The 27,333-nt window shown below is 24.1% G+C and overlaps 2 protein-coding genes across 2 annotated transcripts in view; one reads left to right on the top strand and one right to left on the bottom strand.

Moving 5' to 3' along the window:
- The window catches only part of LOC122504343 (ATP-binding cassette sub-family G member 1-like), a 125,001-nt gene that overhangs the window by 71,772 nt on the left and 25,896 nt on the right, over positions 1 to 27,333 (top strand). The window lies entirely within an intron of this gene.
- Positions 1,063 to 26,215, bottom strand: LOC122504346 (protein big brother-like). The gene is made up of 3 exons (XM_043615418.1): positions 25,746 to 26,215; positions 21,102 to 21,293; positions 1,063 to 2,895 (listed from the first exon to the last, which is right to left on the bottom strand). Exons 1-3 carry the CDS (start codon positions 25,932 to 25,934, stop codon positions 2,530 to 2,532), a joined length of 747 nt encoding a protein of 248 aa, XP_043471353.1. The 5' UTR covers positions 25,935 to 26,215; the 3' UTR covers positions 1,063 to 2,529.

The following is a 27,333-nucleotide window of genomic DNA, read 5'->3' as shown; positions in this document are numbered from 1 at the left end:
AATGAAATTAAAAAAATTTCAATTTAAAACATTCTGAAATTTAATAATTTCTAAAAGTTACAAAGACTATAATCCTATAAAAATTCAATTATTTTTTACGATTTTTAATTGAACTTCATCTCTAAATCAATTATTGTTTAATAATTTTTCGAAACTTCTTCAAGAATTCAATTATTTAAATTTTAAATACAAAAATTAAATTTTTTTTAATAATTGTACTAACTGCATAATTGTTCATGTTTTCTTTTAAAGTTATTAAATTATAATATTTTCAAAAAATTATAATAAAAAAATTCTTAAAATTAATGTTTTTAAATTGTTTTGAAATAATTTTTGAAAGTTAATTGTTTTTCCATTATATGCAATGAAAATCAGCGCTAATTTAGAACTTTTTTATATTGAAAAAAATTTATTTGATTCAAATAACTGATTATTTATTATTAAATAAATATTTCTTTAAATCAAAGAGTTTGAACAAAAAAAAAAATGATTTTAAGAAACATTTCTTTTTGTTGATAAAATAATTAATATAAATATTAATTAATGTAAATATAATATTAATATAAATATAATTAATATATATATTAATTAATATAAATATAATTAATATCAATATTAATTAATATTACCCAGGGAATAAAACCTTCACCTGAAATAACGATAAGTTTCTCTAGAATAGCCAAACTAATAATTGAAACAATTATAAATTTCGTTAATGTAGGAAAATTTGCAGCTGTTTTGGGTTATATTTTTTCTTACATCATATTAATTTGAATTAATTTTTAATTTAAATTCCTATTCGTTTATTTTATTATTTATCATTTATTTAATTTATTATAAAGTATTTTATTGCAAAGGCATAAATTATAATTATAAATTAATGTTAATAATAGTATTAATAATATTGTTAATAATATTAATAATAATGTTAATAATAATATTAATATTATTATAATAATATATAATATAATAATGATATTAATATTATTATTATTATTATTGAAAAATACGTGAGTAGGAAGGATGTTTGAGGGAAATTTGAAAGAACGTGACAAGTAAATATTTATCACGAAAGAAATTATATTTAATTGATAAACTCTTTACAAATATGTACATATATAACAAAATATGACTAAAATTAACTTAAATAAAAAAAATATTAATAATAAACTGACCTCGTAGATGACTCACGCGAGAGATACTCTTTTTCGCAGTAAGCCTGATTCATAGGTTGTTCGCCGCATTAATGACAAGGCGAAATCAGTATTCTCCGAAGTCTTGTTAACAGGGTCACGCGTTACCGGTTGACAATTTTTTTTATTTATCATAAATCGTCGTCGTTTGCTCATTTTTTTTAATAATCTACGAACCCCTCTTTAAAACATTGTTGTCGCTTTATTTTAAATATTTATTTCGTTTCTCTTTCTCTTCCCCATCTGGACGATTTTTCGACAAATCTCCTCGAATTTTCAAATTTGAAAAAGTCTTTTCAAAGAAAAAAGAAACTTTCTTTCCTTCTTTTTTCAAAGTAAACATTTCTCTTTTTTTTTAAACTGTTCAATTTTTTAATAATAAAAGTAGTAAAATAGTAAAATTTGAGTTTTTTGAAAACTAAAATTTTACTGGAATTTCCGAAACATTTTTGTTTACTACTTTCGTTTATTTATTTTTTAATCAAAATCTTATCATTCAATCAAAGTTGGTATTTTGATTAAAATTTGTAAGGAATTTTAATAATTAAATTTAATTGTAAAGTAATTTTTTAGTTCTTTACGATTGAACTTTTCTTTTTTTGAATGCAAAATTACAACTCTGAGAAAACTGTGTTAGTAGACAACCATAAGCAAGAAAATATGTTTGAATTAAGCAAATTTTGTAAATATAAATAATAATTGTATTCTTCTTCCTTTTTTTCTGCAAGAAAAATTATAGTTTGCAAATTATGTTTGCAAACATAATTCGCATTGAATCGAACTTATTGTAATGTTTAATTATGTTTAAATAAGAACACAGTTTTTTGGTTGATCAAAGATAGTTAGATTCAAACATAGTTTTCTCAATGTAATGAAAGTTGAAAATTCGTAGAATATTTCGAAAGTAATCTCCAGATCCTCAATTTAAAAGTTTGTCCTAAAAAAATGAACTTGTCACCAATATAGAAGCACCAATTTTCACGCGTTTTGACAACGATCACAATATATATTTTTTTTCTAGAAAATAATTTATCGAAAATGAGAATATTTTCATGGAAGATGATATATTAATAGAGAAACCTATGCGGTTCGCGAGGAAAGATTGATGTCTATATATATTAACTCTTTTATGAAAAGAATTTTTTTTGTTTTTTTTTTTTGGTAAAATTGCTTGTTGTAAAATATAATCCGATGAGTAAAAATTTCGCTGTTACTCAAAATCGGAATAATATTGATGGTCACACAACATTGGATGATGGAATTTTGTGTGTGTGACACAGAAATTCAAATTGAAATTCGATGATGATGATGATAATTGAATTTATTGGTGGAAGGTTCAGTAGGCTCGAAGTCTGACCTCCATGTCGGGATCCTGTCTGTGAGTTAGATGAGGTTCAACTGCGCCAGCAGTCGCTGCACCGGTTCCATGATGTGCATGATGACCATGATGATGGTGATGATGGTGATGATGATTTAGATGCGGTGGTTGAACGCCACCACTTCTGTAGGTTCTTTGCTTCTCCTCAAATTCTCGAAGACGTTGATTGTAACGCTCAAGTTGATCCCGAAGTAGTGCATCTTCCTCATTTGCTTTTTCCTCGTCGTATTCCAAACATCCAACGCCGTCTAAACGGTCCAGGTCTAGCCAGCCTCTCCACAAGACGCAGACTCCGTTCATTATTAGATGAGATTTCAAGTGAACCTGCAAGCAAAAAAATATTATTATTATTATTAATATTATTATTATTATACATATTTAATATTAATATTATAATTATAATATTATAATCAGGGTTGCCTCAAGTCAGGGAAAGTAAAATCGGTCAAGGAAAAATCAGGGATTTTTATTAAAAGCACTGGGAAAAATTAAATTTTGAGAATTCATAAGACAATTCTAAATTGTCCCAAAATTTAAAAAATTCTCTTTTAAATTTCAATCATCTTTATAAGTAATAAAATTTTTCTACAAAATTCAATTATTTTCAAAAATTTCAACAAAATTCTTCTCCAAAATTCAATTATTTTAAAAAATTTCAACAAAATTCTTCTCCAAAATTCAATTATTTTCAAAAATTTCAACAAAATTCTTCTCCAAAATTCAATTATTTTCAAAAATTTAAATAAAATTCTTCTCCAAAATTCAATTATTTTCAAAAATTTCAACAAAATTCTTCTCCAAAATTCAATTATTTTCAAAAATTTAAATAAAATTCTTCTCCAAAATTCAATTATTTTCAAAAATTTCAACAAAATTTTTCTTCAAAATTCAATTACTTTAAAAAATTTCAATAAAATTCTTCTCCAAAATTCAATTATTTAAAAAAATTTCAATAAAATTCTTCTTTAAAATTCAATTATTTAAAAAAATTTCAATAAAATTCTTCTTTAAAATTCAATTATTTAAAAAAATTTCAATAAAATTCTTGGCAAAATTTTTGTTATTTTCAAAAATTATCCTCAATTTAATAATTTTTATAATCTACTATTTTAATAAAATTTTCCAAAAGAATTCAAATATTAAAAAAAGATTTTAATAAAATTCTATACATACATTTAATTACATATTTTCATAAATAATAAAAATTCCAAAGAAATTAAATTATTTACAAATGTTTTATAAATTTCTTCCCAATAATTAAACTATTTTCATAAATAATAATTTTTTTTCTACAAGAATTCAATTCTCTTCATAAATAATAAAACTTACCATTGAATTTTTAAATAATTAAATTCTTTTGACGAATTTTAATAAAATTTTTAAGAATAAATTGTATAAAAAATAATTGAAATTCAATGGTAAGTTTTATTATTTATGAAAATAATTGAATCCCTGTAAAAAAATTTATTAAAAAATGAATTTCAGTTTAAATTTTAGATAAGCATTATAGCGTGAATTTATAGAAATAAATTGCATTTTGAAAAAGTTTCAAATTAAAATCTTTGAAAATTTGAATTTTACATACTTTTAACTTACAATTCGGAGGAATTAATTTTTTTGAAAAAGTTTCATTGAATTTTTTTTTTTTTAAATTATTTGAAGTTTTTATTTTCTAAAATATATTTAATATTGAAGAATTTAGCGATTAATCGAAATTCTGTAAAATTGAATTGTAAACAAACAGATTTGAGAATTCTCAAAGACCTTTTTCAAAAATTATTAAACATAATTGATTTAAAGAAGAATTTTAAATAAAAATTCTAGAAAACAATAATTGAATTGAAAAAATGTAAAGAATTTTTGAAGAAGTTATAGTAACAATATTCTTATTTAATTTAAAGAAAACTTTTGTTGTATTCGAAAAATTTTTAGAATTATTTTCTGAAAAATATTTTAATATAATTTTATGTAATTGAAAGTATATTGAAAATAATTGAGTTTTAAAAAATTAGAATAAAAAAGTTGTCTGAATTTCTTTTTTTCATAAATATTTTAACATTATTTTTAGAAGCTAATTTTCATAAATTTTTATTTTTTATTTTACACTTGTAGTTTCTTTGTTTCAAAGAAATTTTGTCTGAATAAAAGAAATAAATTTTTATTTTTCTGTACGAAGAAAATTTTTTTGATTTAAACAACTTTTTTTTTAATTAAACAGATTTTTTTATCTCTAAATTTGAATTAGTAAAAAATTAAAAATGCTTACTAGTTTGGACTTTTTGCTTTTAAATTAGTAAATTTTTTAATAAAAATTAATTTTTAAAATTAGAAAATAAATTAGGAGAAATTACTAATACATATATATATATTAATTTCTACTAATTTATTAGTAAAATTTACGAATTCGAAAGCAAAAAGGCCAAATAAGTAAACAGTTTTCCTAATTCAAATTTAAAGAGTTATTGAATCGAAAGAAAACTTTCCTGGTAGAAAATTGAGATTATAAATTGTTTTGAAAATATTTAATTAGGAAAAAATTTTAATTTATTAATGAAAATCTCCATTCTATGCATAAATTATGTGCGACCGCAAAATTAATGTTGAATTTCGCAATGAAATACGTTTCGTTTTGACATTATATGCACATTAAATTGCAAATGTGCGAATGCAATGGGAAATATTTTATTGTTTTGAGAGTAAAAAATGAAAGATTAATTTTAAAAAGAGAGATGGCGAGAAGTAATAAATTTAATTTGTCTATTGTGTTCGCTCGAATGTGAAATATCATTTTAGAAACAGGTTTCTTTTTCCACTCAAGACGATAGAATTACGTGTTGTTTGGTGATTATTTTTATATTGAAATTTCCAGGATAATTTAGAGATATTACACAACTATCGGTTTTTCTTTTAAACTTTTTTTTCTCTGCATTTTTTTTTTCGTTTTTTTTTTCATTTACCGAGCAACGTTAAAGGCGGATTGAATCACGATCGTTTTAGAGGAGTAAAACGTTGCAATTTCCTCCCACTATTTTGATGCCAGAAGCCTTTTCTGAACCATCCAATTTGCGCCTTAATCGCCTTCTAGAAACGAGAAAAAGTATTCGGCTGCCGACAGAACAAAACCCGAATTGAAATGACGAGAGAAGATTGCAGATTGAAGCACCGACCCGACCCGACGGCAAGGGGAAAAATAATGGGAATTCCAAAGATGAGAATCAGGTTTTTTGTAATTCATGAGGAAAAACATTAATTATTTTATATTTTTTGAAGGTCGGGAAATTAACATAAATGAAAAATTAATTTCTTTCTATTTTTATTCTTTTGAAAAGTTCGCACCGAAGTGAAAATTTATTTGATTCAAATATACGATTACTTTTTTATTATCAAATAAATATTTATTTGTGTTAAATAACTTTTATTTATATCCATTAATTTTTATTATTGTCCAGTAATTTTTATTTATGTTCAGTAATTTTTATTTATGTCTATTAATTTTTATCATTGTCCAGTAACTTTTTTTTATGTTCAGAAATTTTTATTTATGCTCAGTAATTTTTATTTATGTTCAGTAATTTTTATTTACGTCCAGTAATTTTTATTTATGTCAAATAAATAGAATTTGTTTAAAATACTGAAATAAATCATTCACTTTTGTTCAGTCGGGGAAAAATTTATTTGAAAGAATTTATTTGAGATAAATAAAATTTATTTGATTCAAGTAAATATTTATTTGATAATACACAAGTAATCGTTTATTTGAATTAAATATAATTTTTAGTTTTAAATTTAAAATTATAACTTCGTAAAGTTTATATTAAAAATAAAAAGAATTTTATGAAAATAGAAATTTAAATACTGTAATTTAATTGATTGTGCGTATTTCGTCAAGAATTTCTATGGAGAAATTGAATCACCAGGGGAAACAATAATAATCAGAAACTGGAAAGATAGAAATGAGAAATCTTCTGCGAAATAGAGAAACCTGACATTTATCCGCATGGTTCCTTGGAATTCCGAAATGGATAATTATCGAAATGCCCAAATTTAGCCTTTTGAAAGCGCTTTCCGTTGATATTTATTTTTTTCGAATATTTCTATTTCTGGTTCTTATGCTTTCAATAAAATTCTGGGTCATTTGTGACCCATGGGAGATGAATGTTGGTAATAAAAATAAAAATAAAATTTTTAGATGAGACTAAATTTTTTAGTGTTTTGTAATTCTGAATTAGTTGGAAATAACTAATTTTTAGTAAAAATTTGGCTGGGTTTTTGTTTTAGAAATTAGTAAAATACTCTTTAAATTTGAAGTAGTAAAAATTTTTACTAATTTAAATTTGTGACTGATTTTTTGTTCTGGAATAAGTAAATTTTACTAATAAATAGTAATTTCTACTAATTTATTAGTAAAATTTAAGCAAAAATTGTTTTTATTTTGGATTTAGTAATTTCTACTAATTTATTAGTAAAATTCACTAATTCAAAAGCAAAAATTGTTTTCATTTTGGAATTAGTAAGTTTTACTAATTCAAAAGAAAAAAAATTGCAAAATAAGTAATTACTAATAAATTAGTCACTTGACTAATTGAAATAGTTACAAATTTTTTTAGTTATTTTCATATAAAAGTAAATTAAAATAATTGACTTGAAATAACAAAAATAAAACAAATACAGTTAACTAAAATTTTATTTAAATTTATTTTATTTGTTTTCAAAAAAATTAAGATTAAAAATTTATCATTGAAATTGGGAGTAAAAATTTAGATTTTAATAATGGAAATTTTGAAATACATTATTTTTATCAGTTTCGTAATGATGACGAGTGTGGGACTCATTAAAACGTTTTTTTACGTTTTGAGGAAAAATTGCATCTGCCTCGTGTGACGAAATTTTTGCGAACAATGCGATTTTTTTCTGATTATAATTGAACGACGGGATATCGATGTTTTCGGGGAGGGGAAATCTCGAAGAGAAAGACGAAAGGAATCAATAAGTCATACAATTTTGTTGAATATATTTTGTGCGATTGTGATTATTTTGCTTGATGAGTAATAGCTGGACGGTTGGAAATTAAATTATAATTATGAACACTTCACTTTTTTGAAACTCTAAAAATTAACAGTTAAATAACAAATTTTTTGAATATAAAATTAATTTTTTTGAATTTAAATTTTTAGGTAAATTTTACTATTTTCAAATAAATATTTACTTGAATCAAATACAATTTTTATTTAAATTAAATAAATTTTGTTCTCTCTAAATTTTAATTAGTAAAAATTTTTTCTAATTTGAATTAGTGAAGGACTATTTGTCTTTGAATTAGTAAACTTTACTAATGAATCAATAGCATTGACTATTTAGTATAGTAAATAACATATTATTAATTATTATAATATATTTATATAGTAAATAAATAAATTGGTAAATTTTACTACTAAATAGTAATTGCTATTAATTTATATTAGTAAAATTTACTAATTCATAAGCAAAAAGACAGTAACTACATAATTTAAATTAGTGAACATTTTTACTAATTAAAATTTTGAGAATTTGAACTATTAATTTCAGTATTTGAAGCAATTACCATTTAATTGATTCAAATAAAAATTATTTGATTCAAAATTTATTTCATCAAATCTTATTTGATAATAGACAAGTAATCGACTATTTGAATCAAATAAATTTATTTTTCAGTCTATATTTGATTCAAGCATATTATTTTCTCAGTGAAATAAATTAATAAAATTTTTTAATTTACCGATTTCCTCAGGTTATTAAATTGAGACAAGAAACTAACCAAAAATGTTGCGAAGCAACGTTTTGATTCGTTTTTTGTCTCAATTTGATTTCATTAGAAAAACGACGATTTAAATTAAAACCGACAAGTTTCTAAACAAAAAAAAAATGTTTATTTAAAAATTATCTATAATAAAAGATTCTATGACTTAAGGAAAATAGTTTTTATTTGTTGCTTTTAAAAAAATACAATTCTTTGAAACAATAAAATTTCCCTTGCTTCTTTTGATAGGATCGTTTCTAAAATTTCCTTGATTCAAGGAAAACGTGAATAATTATTTTTCGAGAATTTTTTAAGTGCAGAAAGATGTTCTAATTTTTAGAAAATAGATTTCCGATTTTCCTATTTAATATCTTAGGGAAAAATAAAAAAAAACAGGCTTTGTAAGTGAAATAAAGACTTTACGTGACGCAAGACAGGAAGTTACAGTTCGTAAAGCTAGAAAATCGGAGAAACTGCGGCGCCTGGACCACGTTTTTTTTTTTTTTAAATCTATACTCTAGAAAATTTAGAATCTAAAACGTGAATGACATAAGGAATGTAAAAAAAAGCGAGAGAGACCCCTTGCTGACCTTATGGTGTCCTAAAAGCGAGCTAAATGTCCCGATGACGAATGTTCTCTCTTTTTCTCTCTTTCGCTCGCTTTTGTTCTCCTACTGGACCTACCAGAAAAAAGACACTTTGGACACGCCTCTTAGAAACAAAAGCGAAAAATAGCCGTCGTTTGTTTTCGACTCGTCGTCATCGTATAGAGTTGTGGCAAAAAGGTCCCATTCGCGAGTCAAATCTCACCGTTAATAACGCACCAAAACTCCCTCTCTGCATTATATAACCCTTTTTGCTTTCGATTTTTAAAAAGCTTGGAACGAGACTACTGCCGGGAGGTTTTTTTTCACTCTCTCGCTCTCTCTCACTCTTCTTTCTCGACAAATGCAAATGAAGCAGCCAAAGGGTTAACTTGGCTTGACGTTCAGGAACGCGTTACAGTTTAAATATCGTCGCTTATTATGACGATAATGGGTCACGCCTTTACGAGTTTGTTTTTTTACTGTCTCGCGTGAGAAATTTTAAAATCTATACACAGGGAGAAAGAAGGAGAGAAAGAGAGAGAAAGAGGGATTTGTTAAGGGAGAGTTAAAAAGTTGCTCGAAACAAGGTAATTAATTAATTGAATCTGCTTCTTCTTTTCTTTCTGACAATAACCATTATTTACGTTTCTAAATATCTCGAGCAAAAAAGAGGAAGAAGTTTTTTTTTTATTTTTTACTCCTCGGGTGGTAGGACTTTTTGAATTTTTGCGACTGTTTAAAAAGAGGGACTTTTTTTATATTTCTTCCAAATATTTCGACAAAATACTATTTTTTTGGAATAAAGGAAGTTGAATTTAAAAAAAAATTCTTTTTATTTATTATTTTTGAATTATTTTTTAAAGATTATTAAAATTTCAAAATATGTAATTAAAGAGATTTTTAAAAATTGAAATTTCAATTATCCTGACATTCTTCAATTAAATATACCTATTATAAATTAAAAACTTCAAATAATTAAAAAAAATTCCATTAAACTTATTGAGAAAAATTAATTCCATAGAATTCTTAATTAAAAGTATGAAAAGTTCAAATTTTCAAAGATTTTAATTTGAAATTCATTTTTAAATCAATAATTATCAGAAAATTCTACGAGAATATTCAGTTATTTAACTATAAAAATAAATATTTTATTAAACAATTTAAAATTTATCAAAGAAATTAAATTATTTTAATAATCTTTGCTACCATTTTTTTATTAGAATTTAAGTGTTATTTTTAATGCATTTTTAATTAAGTTTTGTTTAAAGAATAAAATTATTTTTAGAAATTTTAATGAAATTCTTTGTGTAACATTTCAATTTTTTTCAAAATAATTTTAATAAAATTGAATTTAAATTTGAATTTTCATAAAGAATTTTATCAACAAATTTTATTAAAAATTTAAAAGTTTTGAAAATAATTGAATTTTAGAGAAAAATGTTAATATTTATAAAGATAATTGAAATTTTGACGAGATTTTTTGTAAATTTTTAAACATAATTGGATTTCTGCGATGAATTTTTTAAAAATTATTTTGAAAAAAATTGAATTGTTACGCAAAGAATTCCATTAAAATTTTTGAAAATAATTTTATTCTTTAAATAAATTTAATTAAAAATGTATTGAAAGTTTCAAAAGAAATTTTAGTTTCAAAAATTTTTTTAATCTAAGTTTTTTTTAATTTCTAATTAAATTTTTTTAAAATTGAAATTTTACAAAATTTTAAATCAAAATCTTTTGAAGTTCATCTACTTATGAAAATTGTAAACGCAATTCTTTTAAAATTGAATTAATTTTTTTTGTCAAATTTTTTTAAAAACTGTTTTGATTTAGAGAAGAAGTTTAGTTAAAATAAAAATAGAATATTTTGGAAGAATTACATGTGTAATTTTTAAAAATAATTAAATTTCCAAAACGTTTGAAATTGAAATTTGAAACACTTTAGTAAATAAAAAAAGAACATGTATTTAAATATTTATTTAATTTTTGTGATAACACTGAATAAAATACACAAATTATTTCAAGAAAATAAATTTTGTTTCAGTGTAGAATAAATGTAGGAAAAATTATTAATATTAACAATTTGTAGTTTTAATTAATTTTTTATAGCTAAACATTTTTGAATTTTTATTAAAATTGGAGTGTTTTTCTAAATGAAATATTTAGTTGAAAAGTTAATTTAAGTGTAAATAAATTTTGCTTTTATGTTGAAGTGAAAAAAAAATTGTTAGATGAAAAAGAAGGAGCTTAAGGAAAGAGCAATTGTTTTTAATGACAATAATTTAAAGATTGACAGGTGTATATTCAGATGTAACACGAGAGAGTGCGAAAAGAAAATACCAACTGTGCACATTCACTTTACGCTGATTTTACCTTTCGTACGGTAATCGTTCATTCAAATCCTATTAACACAAGTTGCAACTCTAAAACGAAGTGAAAATAAAACAGCTGAAATAACAAAAATATTCTCCGCTCTTTTTAATTACAAATCAAAATAGTGGTCATTTTTGCATTAAAATTAGTAGTTGAAAATTATTTTTAAATCTTTTTTTAAAAATAAATTATTTTCATGAAATCATTTTTTCAAAACAGAATATTTTTTAAAATGAAAATAAGTAAAAATAGTGTATTATAAAAATTAAAAAACAATAAAATTCAGCGGAAAATAGAAAGAAAAATAAACAAGTGATTGTAAGTAACAGAAAGGGAAAAAAATAATAAAATAAATAAAATACAAAAATTATACTTTTTGAATAGAATGAAAAAAAACGAAAAAAACATTCATTACATCATACTGAATAGAATTTCCGGCAGATTTACGTCTCTATTGATCGTAGGTCCGTAAAGCATTTTTTTTTTTTTAAAGAGGAGATAAAGAGTATCCCAATATCGTAAAAGATTGAATCTAAATCTGAAAATTGGAATGAGACCTGGCGCGATAAAATCATGGTTTTCACATATTAGACGCGGCTAAAATACCGTTTAGTCAACGGAAGGCTGAGTTTTATGGCGTGAGAGTCATTTTTGTACGACCCAAAACCGATAAAGCCTCACCTGTCCCGTAAAAGGAACAGAAATAGCCCTCTCAAACTCAAAGTCTCCCGCGAGAGTGTCTCTCGTATATATATTTACGTAGGAGAGAAAGAAACATACTCTTTGAGGAGAGGAAGAAAAAAAGAATCTGCGATGGGATAGAAATTAACAGAGACAGAGAGAGAAAGAGAGAAGGGAAAAAATAGTATATAGAGATGAAGATCCTCTCGGCATACGAACAATGATTTAGAACAGACATTAAACGACCGCTAATTTCAGACTGTCTGCTCGCAACTTCCCTTTGAGACGAAAATTTAAACTTTGTTTTGAAATTGGATGTTCTTTAGTTGCAACTTTGTGTATCGAATCAAATAATTGCTTATTGAGAGGAAATTTTGTCTTTTGATATTTTTGTATTGTCTTTCTGGATTATTCTCTTGAAACACGAAGATTCGCTTCACTCTCCAAATTTTAGTTAGTAAAAATGTTTAGTAATTTGAATTAGTACCTGAATTTTTGCTTTCGAATTAGTAAAATTTGCTAATAAATTAGTAGAACTTAGTATTTATTAGTCAAATTTACTATATTGAAAGTAAAAAGTCAGTTACTAATTCAAATTAGTAAACAATTTTACTATTAAAAATATAGAGGGCAATAAAGAAATTAGTACTAATTAGTAATAATTAGAAACAAAAATTAGTACTTGAATTTTTTTCATTTTATAGTATTCGTTTTCTAATATTCTTTCGCGTAATATTCTTACATGGGAAATTATTGAAACTTACACCCAAAAAAATATAGAGTACGAATTTTTTTTTACTGATTTTTTGTCATTTTTCATTAAAATTTTAGTAAAAAAAATTAGAACTAAACGAAATAGTAACTCTCTATAAATTTGAATTAATAAAAATATTTACTACTTTGAATTCGTGACTGACTTTTTGCTTTTTAATTAGTAAGCTTTATTGATAAATTAGTAGAAATATTACTATTTATTAGTTAAATTTACTAACTCAAAAGATAAATGTCAGTCACTAATTCAAATTAGTAAAAAAAATTTACTAATTAAAATTTATAGAGAATATTCTATACTAAAAATTGGTGAATATTTTTGTTAAATTGAATTCTTATTGACTTCATTTTTACTAATTTAGATTAGTAAAAAATATAACCTGAAGATTTTTACTAATTTTCAGTCATCTCTCACTAAAAGATTAGAAACAAAATTTTGGACTACTAAACAAAATAGTAAAATCGTAATAAAAATTGGTGAATATTAATACTAATATGAATTATTAGTGGCTTAACTTTTTCTAATTTGGATTATTAAAAAAAAGAAGAAGAATTTTGTACTAATTTTTAGTCATTTTTTTACTGAAAAATTAGAAAATAACTAATTTTAGTAGAAAATAACTTATTATTAGTAGAAAATAACTAATTATAAGTAAATAACTAACCATGAAATTAGTTAAATTTGACTATAATTTTTTGTAGAGAATAACTACTGTTTAGTTAATAAATAACTAAGAAAATGGTTAATTTTGTATAATTATTAGTGAAAAAAACTAAAAATCAGTAGGCAAATGAATAATTATAAGTAAATAAATAACTAAAATAATAGTCAAATTTGATTAATTATTAGTAGAAAATATCTACTGGTCAAAAAATAATTAACGAAGAAAGTAGTCAAATTAACTAAATATAAGTAAAAAATGACTAATTTTATTAGCAAATAAATAATTAAGAAAATAGTAAAATTTGATTAACTATAAGTAGACAATTGCTAATTAATGGAAAATATCTGATTAGTAGAAAGCAGGCAGGCAACTAATTATTAATAAATAAATATCTAAGAAAATATTAGGCACATTTTGACTATAACCGAATTAAGTTATCTTCACATTTAACTAAAAGTGAATTTATAAAAAAAAATTATATAAAAGTGAACTAATAAAAATTATTTAACAGCATGTGACTGTTACAGAAATCAATGTTAATTTTTTCGACCACTTTTCTCTTAAAATATTAAATAAATTAAGCTAGTTTTTTGTAAATAACTCTAAAATATAATAAAGAAGAGCAGTGATGTGAAAAGTTTTAATAATTCTAAAATAAATTATAAAAAAATACTTTGAAATCGGAAAAGACGAGAAATTGATTAAAAGTGATTTTGAGAACTGATAATTTTAAAGTTATTTTTTAATAAATAATTTTAAAAATATTAAAACTTTTTCACATCACTGCCCTTCTTTATGATATTTTAGAGTTATTCACAAAAAACTAGCTTAATTTATTTAATATTTTAAGAGAAAAGTGGTCGAAAAAATTAACATTGAATTCTGTAACAATCACATGCTGTTAATAATAACTATTTTAGTAAAAATATTACTAATTTAAACAGTGATTAACTACTAATTTAATGGTATAGAATAATTAAATTAGTTATTTTCAACTAATAATTTAAATTTAGAGCTTTAAGTTTGGAATAAAAATAATTTGAAACTAATTTTATTTTTTTCCTCTATTTTGAGAACAGAATTTATCATATTTTCTTTTATTCTTTTATTTCTTATTTTTGAGTACCTGCGTTGTAATTACGACTTGTATATTAATGAATGTACGGCTGATAGGGGTCCCTTTTATCATGCGTGCGTATCTTGCGCAATAATTGCTCTCTGCAGGACTCAATGACAATATAGCGCACGTGTCGTCGGCCTTATTCCTTCGCTTTTCTTTCTCTACTCCTCCACTTTATTGTCGTTTAAAACAAAAAACGATATCCGCGGGATACGCGTGTTCATATTATCGGTCTTTTTTTGATTTTAGAACTAGATTTGTTCTCTACTGCCAGGGAAATATATTTGCTTCGAAATTTTAGTGGGAGACAGAATTTTAAGGGTCTCAGACTTTTACGTTTTATGTTTTTTTTTGCATTATATTATAATAATAATTATATTTTTTTTACTCTACAAAATAATAATTATTATTATATTTTTTATATTTTCGTCAAAATATTTGGTTTTTAATATAAATGATTATTCGACACAATAATTTTATTTCATTGAATCAAGTAAATAAATATTTAAATTTAATAAATAATTTTTGTAAATAAAAGTTACACTCTAAATTTGTCAGTGAGACTAATTCGAATTTATAAACATTTTTACTAATTCGTATTAGTGACTAACTTTTTGCTTTTGAATTAGTAACTTTGACTAATAAATAGTAATTTACTATTAAAATTTACTAATTCTAATACTACTAAAAATTAGTAGAAGTTACTATTTATTAGTAAAATTGACTAATTCAAAAGCAAACTGTCAGTCATTAATTTAAATTAAAAAACATTTTTATTAATAAACAGTAAATTCTACTAATTTATTAATAACATTTACTAATTCAAAAGCAAAAAGTCAGTCACTAATTAAAATTAAAAAACATTTTTACTAATAAATAGTAAATTCTACTAATTTATTAAGAACATTTACTAATTCAAAAGCAAAAAGTCATTCACTAATACCTATTAATAAATATTTTTTAATAATTTAAATTTAGAGAGTAGTGAATTATTTGAGACAATATTGAGCATTTAATTGAATACCCAGAGAAACAATTTAGTTTTCATTTTCAATTTTTTTTGAATTAAATAAAAGTATGTTTGTCTCAAAACCTATACTAAATTATTTATTTATTTTAAATACAAATTTTATTCGATACAAATACATTTTTTTTAAGCAAACAAAAAGTTTAGTAGGCTCCAAGTCTTTTACTTTTATCGGAGTAAAATTTACTACGTTCGGAGTGCAGTTTTATTCGATATATTTTCGAAAAATTTTTTTGCATTAAAAATGAAAAACTTAAATATTTCTAAATAAAAAATTTATTAAATGAAGTATTTTGTGTCTATAGACTATTTTTTAATACTTAACGTATATAATTGTCAAAATAAAATTTGAATTTAAATAACAGATGAATTTCGTTCATTTGAACGTTCAAAAGTTTAAATCAACTTTTTTGTTGCTTTTCTAAATTTTTATTCTTACTCGCTTTTCAAAGAAAAAGCATTATTTCAAAAAAAAAAGTTTAGATTTTTTTTATCAATAGTTGTAGAAGAAATGTGTAAGGAGAAAAAAAAGAAAATTGTCAATAAAAAGACAATTTATTTGAAAGAGAATAAATGAGGGGATTTTCGGTACCTGTGACAAGTTTACATTCATTTGTACATTAATATCAGAACTAAAGCTTTGAGATTGAGAATGAAGCACGATTTTTTGAGCTTTATAGCTGAGCCGGCGGGTCCTTTAAAGTCGAAAACTCCTGCAAATCATTTAAATGGTGGCAACACATCCTGCGGGTCGAAAAAGTGAATCAACGAAACGCTATACTGATTTACGATCCCTTGTGCATTTGACATCTGGTATTTTGAGATTTAAAAGATTTCATCTCTATTTCGAAAACGCTAATTACTCCTAATTGCTTCTACATGAATCTCTTTTTCTCTCGCTCTCTTTCTATTTTTAAAATCTCCCTTAACATATTCATTTTGACATCGATTGTCAAATAAAACTCCCATTAGCACTTCCTGTTGGAAAATTCAGTGATAAATTCTTCTCATTGATTTTTGGAAACTCTGTTTTTCTGAGGGTATCAAATTGAGACAAAAAAAAAATAAATTAAAAGTGTTGCAAGGCTACACTTTTGATTCGTTTTTTGTCTCAATTTGATATCTGCAGAAAAAATGTGAATAAATAAAAATTAGGGAATTAAAAACTGAAGTAAATGAAAATTGTTTCTTTTGGTTTTTTTCTTTTTTTGGGTTTTATTTTGAAAAATGGGAATTATTTTGTGATGTGTATTTTTAGAGGGGTAAGGGGAGAAATAGAATTCTTTTGATGAATATTTGAGATTTGTTGAAACGCGAATTTTCGGGAGCAATGGCGACACACGACGCCCTATCGATCACAATGGCGTTCTGGCGTCGAGGCGTCACCCTTTTTTAGCGCAAGCGCGCGCAAGTCTTTTAGAGAGAAAGTCGATAAACTTTATTCGGTATTGCATTTTTTGAATAGGGTAAGGGCTTACAATTGCAAAGGGTGAATTTTAATTGGATTCCATGTCAAAGAAGTTTTAATATTTTTTTTAACGTTTATTTTGGATTATGGTCTTAAAAGACTTTGATGGTCAAAATAGCTATTTGCGTTTTTAAATTTTGGCACTTGGGGAAAAATTTTATTTTAATAAATTGAATTGTCGAGTTTGCCATAAATGTTATTATCAGCGTTGTTCACAGGTCAGGGAAATCAGGGAATTAATAAAAAAAAGTCAGGGAAAGTATAAATTTCTTATATACATTATTTAGAGAATAATTTTACTTAAAATTTCAAAAAATATTTAAATTTTGCAAGCGTTGCGTTTGCAATTTTGGTAAAAAATTTAATTTTTAGGTTTTCAATTAAAAATTGATGTAAAACTGATTCTTTGTGTAAACAATATTGAAAATAATTGAAGTGAATTTCTTTTAAACTGTTAAGAATAAAATATGACTTAAAAATTCAAAAAATAATTGAATTTTGGAAGAGTTGCGATTGAAATTTTTTATAAATAATTGAATTTAGAAGGTTTTTATATAAAATTATTGTAAAATTTTAATTCTCGTGGGAAAAATATTGACAATAATTCAACTGAATTTCTTCAAATTATTTAGCAAAAAATTTTACTTGAAAATTCAAAAAATAATTGAATTTTGGAAGAGTTGCGTTCGCAATTTTGATAAATAATTGAATTTTTAGGTTTTCAATTTAAAATTATTGTAAAATTTTAATTCTTCTGGAAAAATATTGAAAATATTAAAAGGGAATTTCTTTTATTATTTTGCAAAAATTTGTACTTTAAAATTCAAAGAATAATTAGATTTTGGAAGAGTTGCGTTTGAAATTTTTGTAAAAAATTGAATTTTAGAAGGTTTTGAATTTAAAATTGTTGTAAAAATTTAATTGTTGTGGAAAAAATATTGCCAATAATTAAATTGAATTTCTTTTAAATTGTTGAGCGAACAAATTTATTTAAAAATTAAAAAAATAAATTGAATTTCGTCCGCAATTTTGATAAATAATTGAATTTTTAGGTTTTCAATTTAAAATTTTTGTAAAATTTTAATTCTTGTGGAAAAAATATTGACAATAATTGAATTGAATTTTTTTTTAAATTATTTAGCGAACAATTTTACCTAAAGATTCAAAAATTAATTGAATTTTCGAAGAGTTGCGTTTGAAAGTTTTTATAAATAATTGAATTTTATAAGGTTTTGAATTTAAAATTATCTTAGAATTTTAATATAATTTAATTTAATAAAATTTTAATTCTTGTGGAAAAAATATTGACGATAATTGAATTGAATTTGTTTTAAATTATTTAGCAAAAAATTTTACTTAAAAATTCAGAGAATAATTCAATTTTGAAAGATTTACGTTTAAAATTTTTTATTAATTGAATTTAAGGTTTTGTATTTAAAATTATTGTAAAATTTAAATTCTTGTGCAAAAAAATGTTGACAATAAATGAATTGAATTTCTTTTAAATTATTTAGCAAACAATTTTACTTAAAAATTCAAAGAATAATTGGATTTTGGAAAAGTTGCGTTCGCAATTTTGATAAATAATTGAATTTTCAGTTTTTCAGTTTAAAATTATTGTAAAATTATAATTCTTGTAAAAAAAAATATTGACAATAATTGAACTGAATTTCTTTTAAATTATTTAGTGAAAATTTTTACTTAAAAATTAAAAAAATATTTGAATTTTGGAAGAGTTGCGTTCGAAATTTTGTATAAATAATTGAATTTTAAAAATTTCTGAACAGGATAAGGAAAGAAACATTTAGTGGATGCATTTTCCGCTCGCAATGAAACTACTGTTTTCTATCTACTTTTTGAACAAATTTTCGAAAATACACAAAAAATTCTAGAAATTCTAAACGTTAGCTTTGATCTTCTCTAATTTGTGTAAAGATTTATGTACCAATAGTATCAGACCGGTACAATTTTTTTTTTCTTTGACAAAAGTCTGACTTTCCATGAAATAATCTGAAAATTGTTGGGGGTGTTCGTTTTACAATTTGTGTCAAGAGAGAGATAGAGGAAAATAGAGAGAAACACGTCCCAGATTTTTGGGGACCAGTGTATAGTGGAGCAACCCCCTGCGGTGAAAATCGTAAAGGACCGGAAAAAGAGACACAGTAAAGCAAACAGGACGTTAAAGGACGGTCAAGAAATTGACATCTCAATGATCCAGCACGAAACGGTCATTTTGTTCGGGTGGAAGGTGGATATTTACGAGTTTGTCGTCGTGTCGAAAAATGGCACGCAATATTATTATATACTGTACGGAATACAGAAACGCGCAGCAGTTTTTCAATATAACATACAATTGGAAGTTTGGCCCTTTTTGGGTCAAAACGATTTCTAATTTGCAACGCTCCCATACACAAGGCAATTATTCCAATTTCATCCCTTCTTGAAAAATATAACATTGGAAACGGAAACGAAAAAAATTCAGGCTCGAGAATGAAGTGTGCTGTTTATACATGAATCGTTTGGGCTTTTAGTATCGATTATTTCTTACGAATTGAAGACTAGATTGAAGATTTAATTTTAAGTTTAAAAAAAATAATTTAAAGAGATTTAATTTTATTTTTCAAATTATTTTTATTTTTAAGTTTGTTTTTTCTTCATTTTTTGTTTGTTTGTATTTATTTAACTAAGGACGAGTGTATAAGGCTGGGTGTTATCTACAATTTTTTAAGGATATCAAATTGAGACAAAAAAAGAAATCAAAACGTTGCTTCGCAACATTTTTGATTCGTTTTTTGTCTCAATTTAATATCCTTAAAAAACTGAGTACTCGGGTCAATTTTATAGTGAAAAACTTCAATGACTCCTTATTATTTAAATAGGAAATTGTTACTGGGTACTGGACACCCAGCCTTACACCCAGGGAAAAGATATCTTTTACTCAGAGCCAACTAGACTTTTTTTTGCATCAAATAAATTTTTAAAATTATCGTAAAACTTAAATTGTTTATTGAATTTGCAAATTTTTAAAATTATTGTGAAACTTAAATTGTTAATTGAATTTGTCAATTTTTAAAAATATTTGTAAAAGTTAAATTGTTAATTGAATTTGTAAATTTTTAAAATTATTGTAAAACTTAAATTGTTCATTGAATTTTGGAAGAGTTGCGTTTTAAATTTTTTATAATTAATTGAATTTAGAAGGTTTATAATTTTTGGAGTAAAAATTCGCAGAAAAAGAATCATTTGCTATTAGAAATTATATTTTGATGTTCAAGTTTGTATTACATCCAAAATTGTCAATAAAAACTGGTTTAAAATTTACATAATTAATAATGAACTTTTAATTAAGAAAAGTTTAACACAAATATAACCTAAAATTCGTTTACTTCTTAGGATTAGAAAGTTAGTTCTTCTTTTGGAGGAGAAAATTTATTCGAACAAAGGTTTATTTAAAACAATTTATTTGATTGAAATAAAAATTATTCGATTCAAGTAAATATTTATTTAATACTAGAAATTGTTAGAGCGAAAAAATTTATTAATCTCAACCAAATATTTATTTAAAGTAACTAAATATTTATTTGGGTTGAACAAATTATTTAATATAACCTAAAATTTGGATCTACTCGACAAAATAGATTATTTGATTAAAAAATACACTGATAAAAAAGTTATTTGACTCTAGGTTTACTAAAATCTTTGTTTGATTCGAATAAATTTTTTTTGGTTCAAAGAAAAATTTATTTTTAAATTTAATAATTTTAAACAAAATTTGTTATTTAAAACAAATATTACTTTCACTTAACTCTAGTAAATTATATTTTGTTTAGATAAAACTCTGGGTGTCAATTTTCCCTGGGTGTTAATTAAATAATTAATTATTTAGTTAACTGAAATAAATTATATTTTGTTTTGATAAAATTTTGAGTGTCAATAACTTTCTGGGTGTCTATTCCCCTGGGCGTTAATTTTTTTTTATTATTATAATTTATTATAATTATAATTATGTAGTAATATTATTTAAATTTTTTTATTATAATTAAAATGAAAATTTTCAAGTACCTTGCCATGTTCTTTGTCGAAATCGCACTCTCGTGGATCGCCCCCGTAGTTTCCGGAAGCGACACCAAATACGAGCTGTAAATTCGTGCCAGTCGCTGCAAATGCGATTTCTGTGTGTCCTTCTCGACATCCACTTTGAAAACGGACTTGTCTTTCTTCTAGAGGCCTGTCTCGATAACCAGTGTATTTCACCTGAAAATGGAAAAAAATTAAAAAATTATACTATTATAGTCGAAAATCACGTATAGTAACAATTATTATACGTTTATAGTAATAATATAACTATTATACATTTACAGTCAAATAATTTTATTTATTGAAAACTATATTCCAAGTATTTTTTTTTATTTAAAATTTTCTTAAAACTATATTTTGATTTTCTTATTTGGTATAAAAATCAAAATTATTTTTTAATTGTGTTTAGAAAATTGAAAACGACTCTTGTAAATTAAAGGCAGTACAAATGTATTTATGAATTCTTGGAATCATTAAAAAGGGTTAAGTTAGGTCGGCTGTTTTTGAAAATTGGAAATGAATTTCTCTTTGGCTTCCGATGGAGAAGATAATCCCTTCACTTGTTTTCTGCGGTTACCCCCAACGGGGAATTTTATTATAATCCGAACTCTCTTGTGTTCTTGTGGAAAGAGTTGTTGTTCCATTACGAAGTGAATTTAAAAATGAAATTTTTTCTTTGATTTCGAAGGGAAGCAATTTTTTTGGACAATTTCTTTGGTGGAAAAAATGGACATGAAAATTCGAAAATTTGGGTGAGAGAATAAATTTTGAATATTGTTTTCTTTACTGGTAAAAAATAAATTTTACTTTCAGGTCGCTTTTGAGTAGGATCGTTTGGGTTTGAGGTATTTTTGACTTAATTTTAGCCTTGAAAGTATGATTTTATATCCAAAGGAGATCGAGATTTAATGTACAAGATTGAATTTGTGAAAAGTTTGTATTTAAACCTATTTTTGAGTTCAAAACGAAATTGAGTTAATTTTATGACTTAAAATCACACTTTCGAGGGTTTAGCCTCGAAAATTCATTCAAAAGTGGTTCAACTCTGAACTTATCACTGTTAACTTAAAAGTATCAAATTGCAACGAATACCAGAAATGTGGATAAAGAAAAACTAAAATTGATAGAAAGTTTTATTGTCAATTTGATTCAATTTAGTATCAATTTGATACTTTCAAGAAAAATGTGTAGTCAAGAGTGGGCTAAAAGTAAGACTTATTTTTTACAGTACTCGTTGGGGTAAATACTGCCAACAGTTTTGAAATATGTTTCAAAAAGTTAAAAGTAAAATAAAAGAAATTAGCATTTTTCGTTTCGAATGTCAAATTCTTATTCTTATTCTCTTTCTCAATTTCTCTACAGCGAATAAGTCGCATTGAAAAATAAGAAAATGATTTATAAGAGAAGTTTGTCATTTAAAATTCTTATGGGGTAATGCCTACACCTGTTCAAGACTCAAGCAGGCAGCTTTTGACGACGGTTTATAACTGTTCATTCGCAAAGATAATAATCTCACTGGAATTTTATCATTATCCCTCTGTGTATATTATCCAGGGGAGGAGATTTTCTCTTACCTAGGGAAAAATGAATCTTTTGTTGGCTAGTAATCTTTGCGGTTGGAAAGTCAACCACTACAATGAATATTTGATGACCATATTCGTAATCCTATGAAACACCAGATTTTCAAAACCGCAAAGGTTTCAAGTAATCTATTTTGGGGGAGGGATATTTTATACAAATCTGCCAGTGTGAGGTCCTCTCTCTCTCTTCAAGTTATACAGAAGTTTTGGGTTAAGATTTATTTCACATCTCTCGACGATTAACACTTTTAATGCTTGTTATAATGGTAATGAGGAAGCTAATTTGTAATTAATGATGATTAAGTTTTTATTTATTGTCGGAAGTTGACTTTTGGCAGTAAATATCGGAAATTAATTTTTGACACTCACGGAAAAAAGGTTTTTACCTGGAACAGCTGAAAATTTTATTGTATTAGCGAAATTTTCGGTTGAATCATTTAAGACTTTCGCTGTTCCAGAGAAACTTATGGCTGTTTTAGGCGAAAATTTTTTTGTGATAGTTATTATTATTTAGATAAATGAAAATGGGGATAAAATTGATCAAAATTGATTTCGTGGATTTCTAACTCTTGAATTTTAGAGTTAGAGTGAAAAAAATTCGATTCAAATAAATTCAGGGACTTGAATTATTTATTTGCTTTAAATAAATTTTATTCGCTTTAAATAGACAGGCCTCGGATCAACTATAAGGCGCAAAAAATGTCGCTTTAGTCGATTTAAAGTAGAAAAAAAGTCGAAAAAGTCGTTTATTTATCTATCGTTTTATTTTAAAAATTTCTATTTAAAACCTTCTGAAATTTAATAACTTCTAAAAATTAAGACTGTAATTGTCTTAAAATTCAATTATTTTCTTCAATTTTTATTCAAACTTTTTCTCGAAATCATTTATTTTTAATAATTTTCCGAAAATTCTTAGAAAATTCAATTATTTAAATACAAAAATTCAGTTTTTTTGTAATAATTGTAATTGTCCATGTTTTTTAAGTTATTAATTAATTTTCGACAAAATTATAATAAAGAAATTCTTAAAATTAATTTTTTTGAAATATTTTACAAATAAATTCATAAAAAATAATAGTTTTCTAATTATATACAATTGAAATTTGGTAAATTCTATTAAAGAAATAATTAAATTTTTGAATAATTTTATTTTTTAATATAAACGTGATTTCTCTAAAATTTAAATAAATCTAAAAAAGTAAATTTAAATGTAATTAATTGTAAATGTAATGTTTCGAAAAGAATTGAATTTCTTATAAAAATTTTTGTATAATTTAAAAAAAACTAATTTTTCGAAGAATTTTGATTAAAAATTTCGAAAATGATTGTTATGTTGTTAAAGTGTTAAAAATAATTGTAAAAAATTTTAATGCTATTATTTTTTGTATGTATTTGAATTTTTGGAAATTTGTATTTGAAAATATTGAATAAATAATTGAATTTTAAAAAAATAGAATGCAAAAATTCTAAGAATTATTTTTTTCAAATATATTTTAATATAATTTTTAGAAGATAATTTTCATTAATTTCCATTTTTAAATGTACACTTGAAGATTTTCCATTAAAATTTTTGAGAAATCAATTATTTTCAAAATTGTTAATTTAAAAAAAATCAATTATTTTCAATCAAATTAAAGATTATTTCAATTATTGAAACTCGTTTTAATTTTAAATTTTGAAAATTCAATTAGAAAAAATATTAAAAAATAATTTTTGAAGATTTGTCTATTAGTTATTTTTCACACTATATAAAAATCGAAATAAGTTGCATTTTTATACTAAAAATTATTGCAATATTGTGGAAGAAAAGTCGAAAAAGTCATAATATCCGAGGCCTGAATAGATTTTATGTGCTTTACATACATTTTATTTGCTCTAAATAAAATATTTCTCTGGGTAAATAAATAAATATATATATTTGTATCAAATAAATTTGATTGATTATAGTTGATTATGGTTAATTAATTATAGTTGATTAAATGGCATTTGCTTCAAGTACTGAAATCATTAGTTCAAATACAGTTTATTTGTTTTAAATAAAAATTATTTGATTCATTTAAATATTTATTTACTAATGGACAATCAATCGGTTAATTGAGTCAAAAAAATCCTTCTTTCAGTGTATTAATTTGTGTAAATTAACTAATTAATGATAAATAATTAATAAGAATATTAAATTAAACCATTCATAATAACAATTAATATTGGTTATTTAAATACACCCAAAATAAAAGATACATTTGACTCAGAATCTACAAAACTTTTTATTTGTTTTTTTTTTTATTTTTTCTGTTTCAAATTTTTATTCGTTTTAATTTTACTTGTTTTATTTTATTTGTGTCAAATAATATTTATTATTTTTTATTTGTATTGAAAAGAATTTTTATTTAAACCAAGTATTTAGGAAATTTACTATATAAATTAGGTTTCTATTAAAGAAAATATAAACAAAAAATTTTAGAGAAATCTTCAATTCCTTTGGAAGTGAATTCTTTTTTTATTTTGCTCCAATTTGGGCCCAAAGTTTAGTTTGATTAATTTTGTAAGTACTTAATCGCCAAGGGGTTAAATATCAAGCAATAATTAAGGATAATTATTAATTAATAATTTTGGTAATTTCAGAAAAATGAGTAAATTTTCTGTATGGAAAATAAAAAGTCTGGCTTGAATATAATATCAAAACTTTAGAGATAGAATAAATGGAAAATTAGTCAAGGAATTGATGGTTCTCACAATAGGAAAAATCAAAACAAAGTTTCTGACACACGCCAAGGAACTTTAACAATAGTAACAACAGAGTTTTTCTGCGGATATCAAATTGAGACAAAAAACGAATTAAAAGTGTTGCGAAGCAACGTTTTGATTAATTTTTTGTCTCAATTTGATCAAAATAATTAAAAATAGAAAAAATTTGATATTTACAATAGAAAAACAGAAGCAGTGAATAAATAATAATAAAGTTATGATAAAGTATGATAAAGTATGATAAAGTAATGATAAAGTAGAATTAAGTACAACACAAAAGAGAAAATTTACGAAATAAACTCACCTCGCTTTCGCGACCCAATCTCCGGAAAAGTTCATCACTCTCGAATTTGGCTTTTTGATCGGGAACAACGCGGGGCATCTTGAAGACAAACCTTGGCCGTGGCTGTTCATAGAGTCCCATTCCATCAAATGGTAGGACCCCCAGACCTCCAGCTCCCCCCGCATGCTCACTCATAGTGTGCATCATCATTGGAATAATAACTATTGTTTTTCACTTGTCCAGAGAAAAAAAACTCCTCCCACTTGACGATACACTGACACCCCTACTTTTGTTTTAAGGTAAAAGTAGTAAAATCACGTTTACGTTTTTGTTGCACTTTTTCTTTTTTTTTTAAAGAGTTGAAATTATTTTCTCAATTCGTTTTTTGTTGAGAAGAGAGAAAGAAATTTGTTTCAAGTCGCGGAAGATGAAGAGATATTTGACGTGTATAAGCTTCCGACCGTACTCTGTAACGTCTCGGTGAAGACTAAGGCGTGAAGGTCACCCTCTGTGCAGGTCATTTCCCGGTTACCACGCCCTGGGACCGCCCCATCATCCCCCACCAATATTAGGTACAGTAGTTTTGAACCAATCAGCCTTCCCACTTTCATGGTGAAGTTAGCATTTTTTTTCTGGTTTTGTAGTTTATTTTTGTTTATTATAAATAATTAGATGCGGAAAAATAATATTTTTTGAAGGATTTTAGAAGGGTGGAAATAATTTATTTGGGGGTTGTTTGAAAAAGTTGGATATTTTGGGTTTTTGATTATTTTTTTTGGGGTCATTTTTGGGTTTTTACTTAATAAATTTTGTAAAAATTTATGACTTTTATTATTTTCTTCTTTCGATTTGTTTTTTCGGAATGGAAAAGTTGTTGGCGATAATTTTCGAGAGTTGATGATTTATTTAAACAAAAATTCTGTCACTAATTCCTAATCCATAATTTTTGTTTATTACAAATAATTAGATGCGAAAAAATAATTTTTTTTGAAGAACTTTGGAAGGGTGGAAATGATTTTTTGGGGGTTGTTTGAAAAAGTTGGTTATTTTGGGTTTTTGATTATTTTTTTTGGGTTTTTACTTAATGAATTTTGTAAAAATTTATGACTTTTTTTGTTTTCTTCTTTCGATCTTTGGTTTTTTCGGAATTGAAAAGTTGGTGGCGATAATTTTTGAAAGTTGATGATTTAGAAGCAAAACGTCTGTCCCTAATTATATAGTAATTTTTCTACTGACATTTAGTTAAAAGTAACTGATTGGTAGTTATAAATAATTTATCAGTAGATTTTTTTAACTAATTCAATTACTCAAGTTTAAGGGGACCCGGACCCGACATTTCAACTATAATAGAATATAATTGGAAAAATTTTTTATATTTTTTTCCTGACACTATTTTGATTCAGAAATAAGGTGCAAAAAACAAAAAACATTTTCATGATTTTTTCGGAAATTTAAAAATTTAAAAAAAAATTTTTTTTTGTAACTTTTGACAAAATTAAAATTTCACAAAATCCAAGCCCTTAATTATAAAATGAAGTGTAAGAAACTCATTTAAACAAAAACCATTAAAAAATAATAAAATTTGTGAAAGAAGAAGCATTTTTTTGTA

Source organism: Leptopilina heterotoma, unplaced genomic scaffold (genome assembly GCF_015476425.1).
Source record: "Leptopilina heterotoma isolate Lh14 unplaced genomic scaffold, ASM1547642v1 Lhet_292, whole genome shotgun sequence".
Classification (NCBI taxonomy): Eukaryota; Metazoa; Arthropoda; class Insecta; order Hymenoptera; family Figitidae; genus Leptopilina; species Leptopilina heterotoma.
Note: the sequence above shows the minus strand (reverse complement) of the source record. Positions and strands in the feature narration are given on the sequence as shown.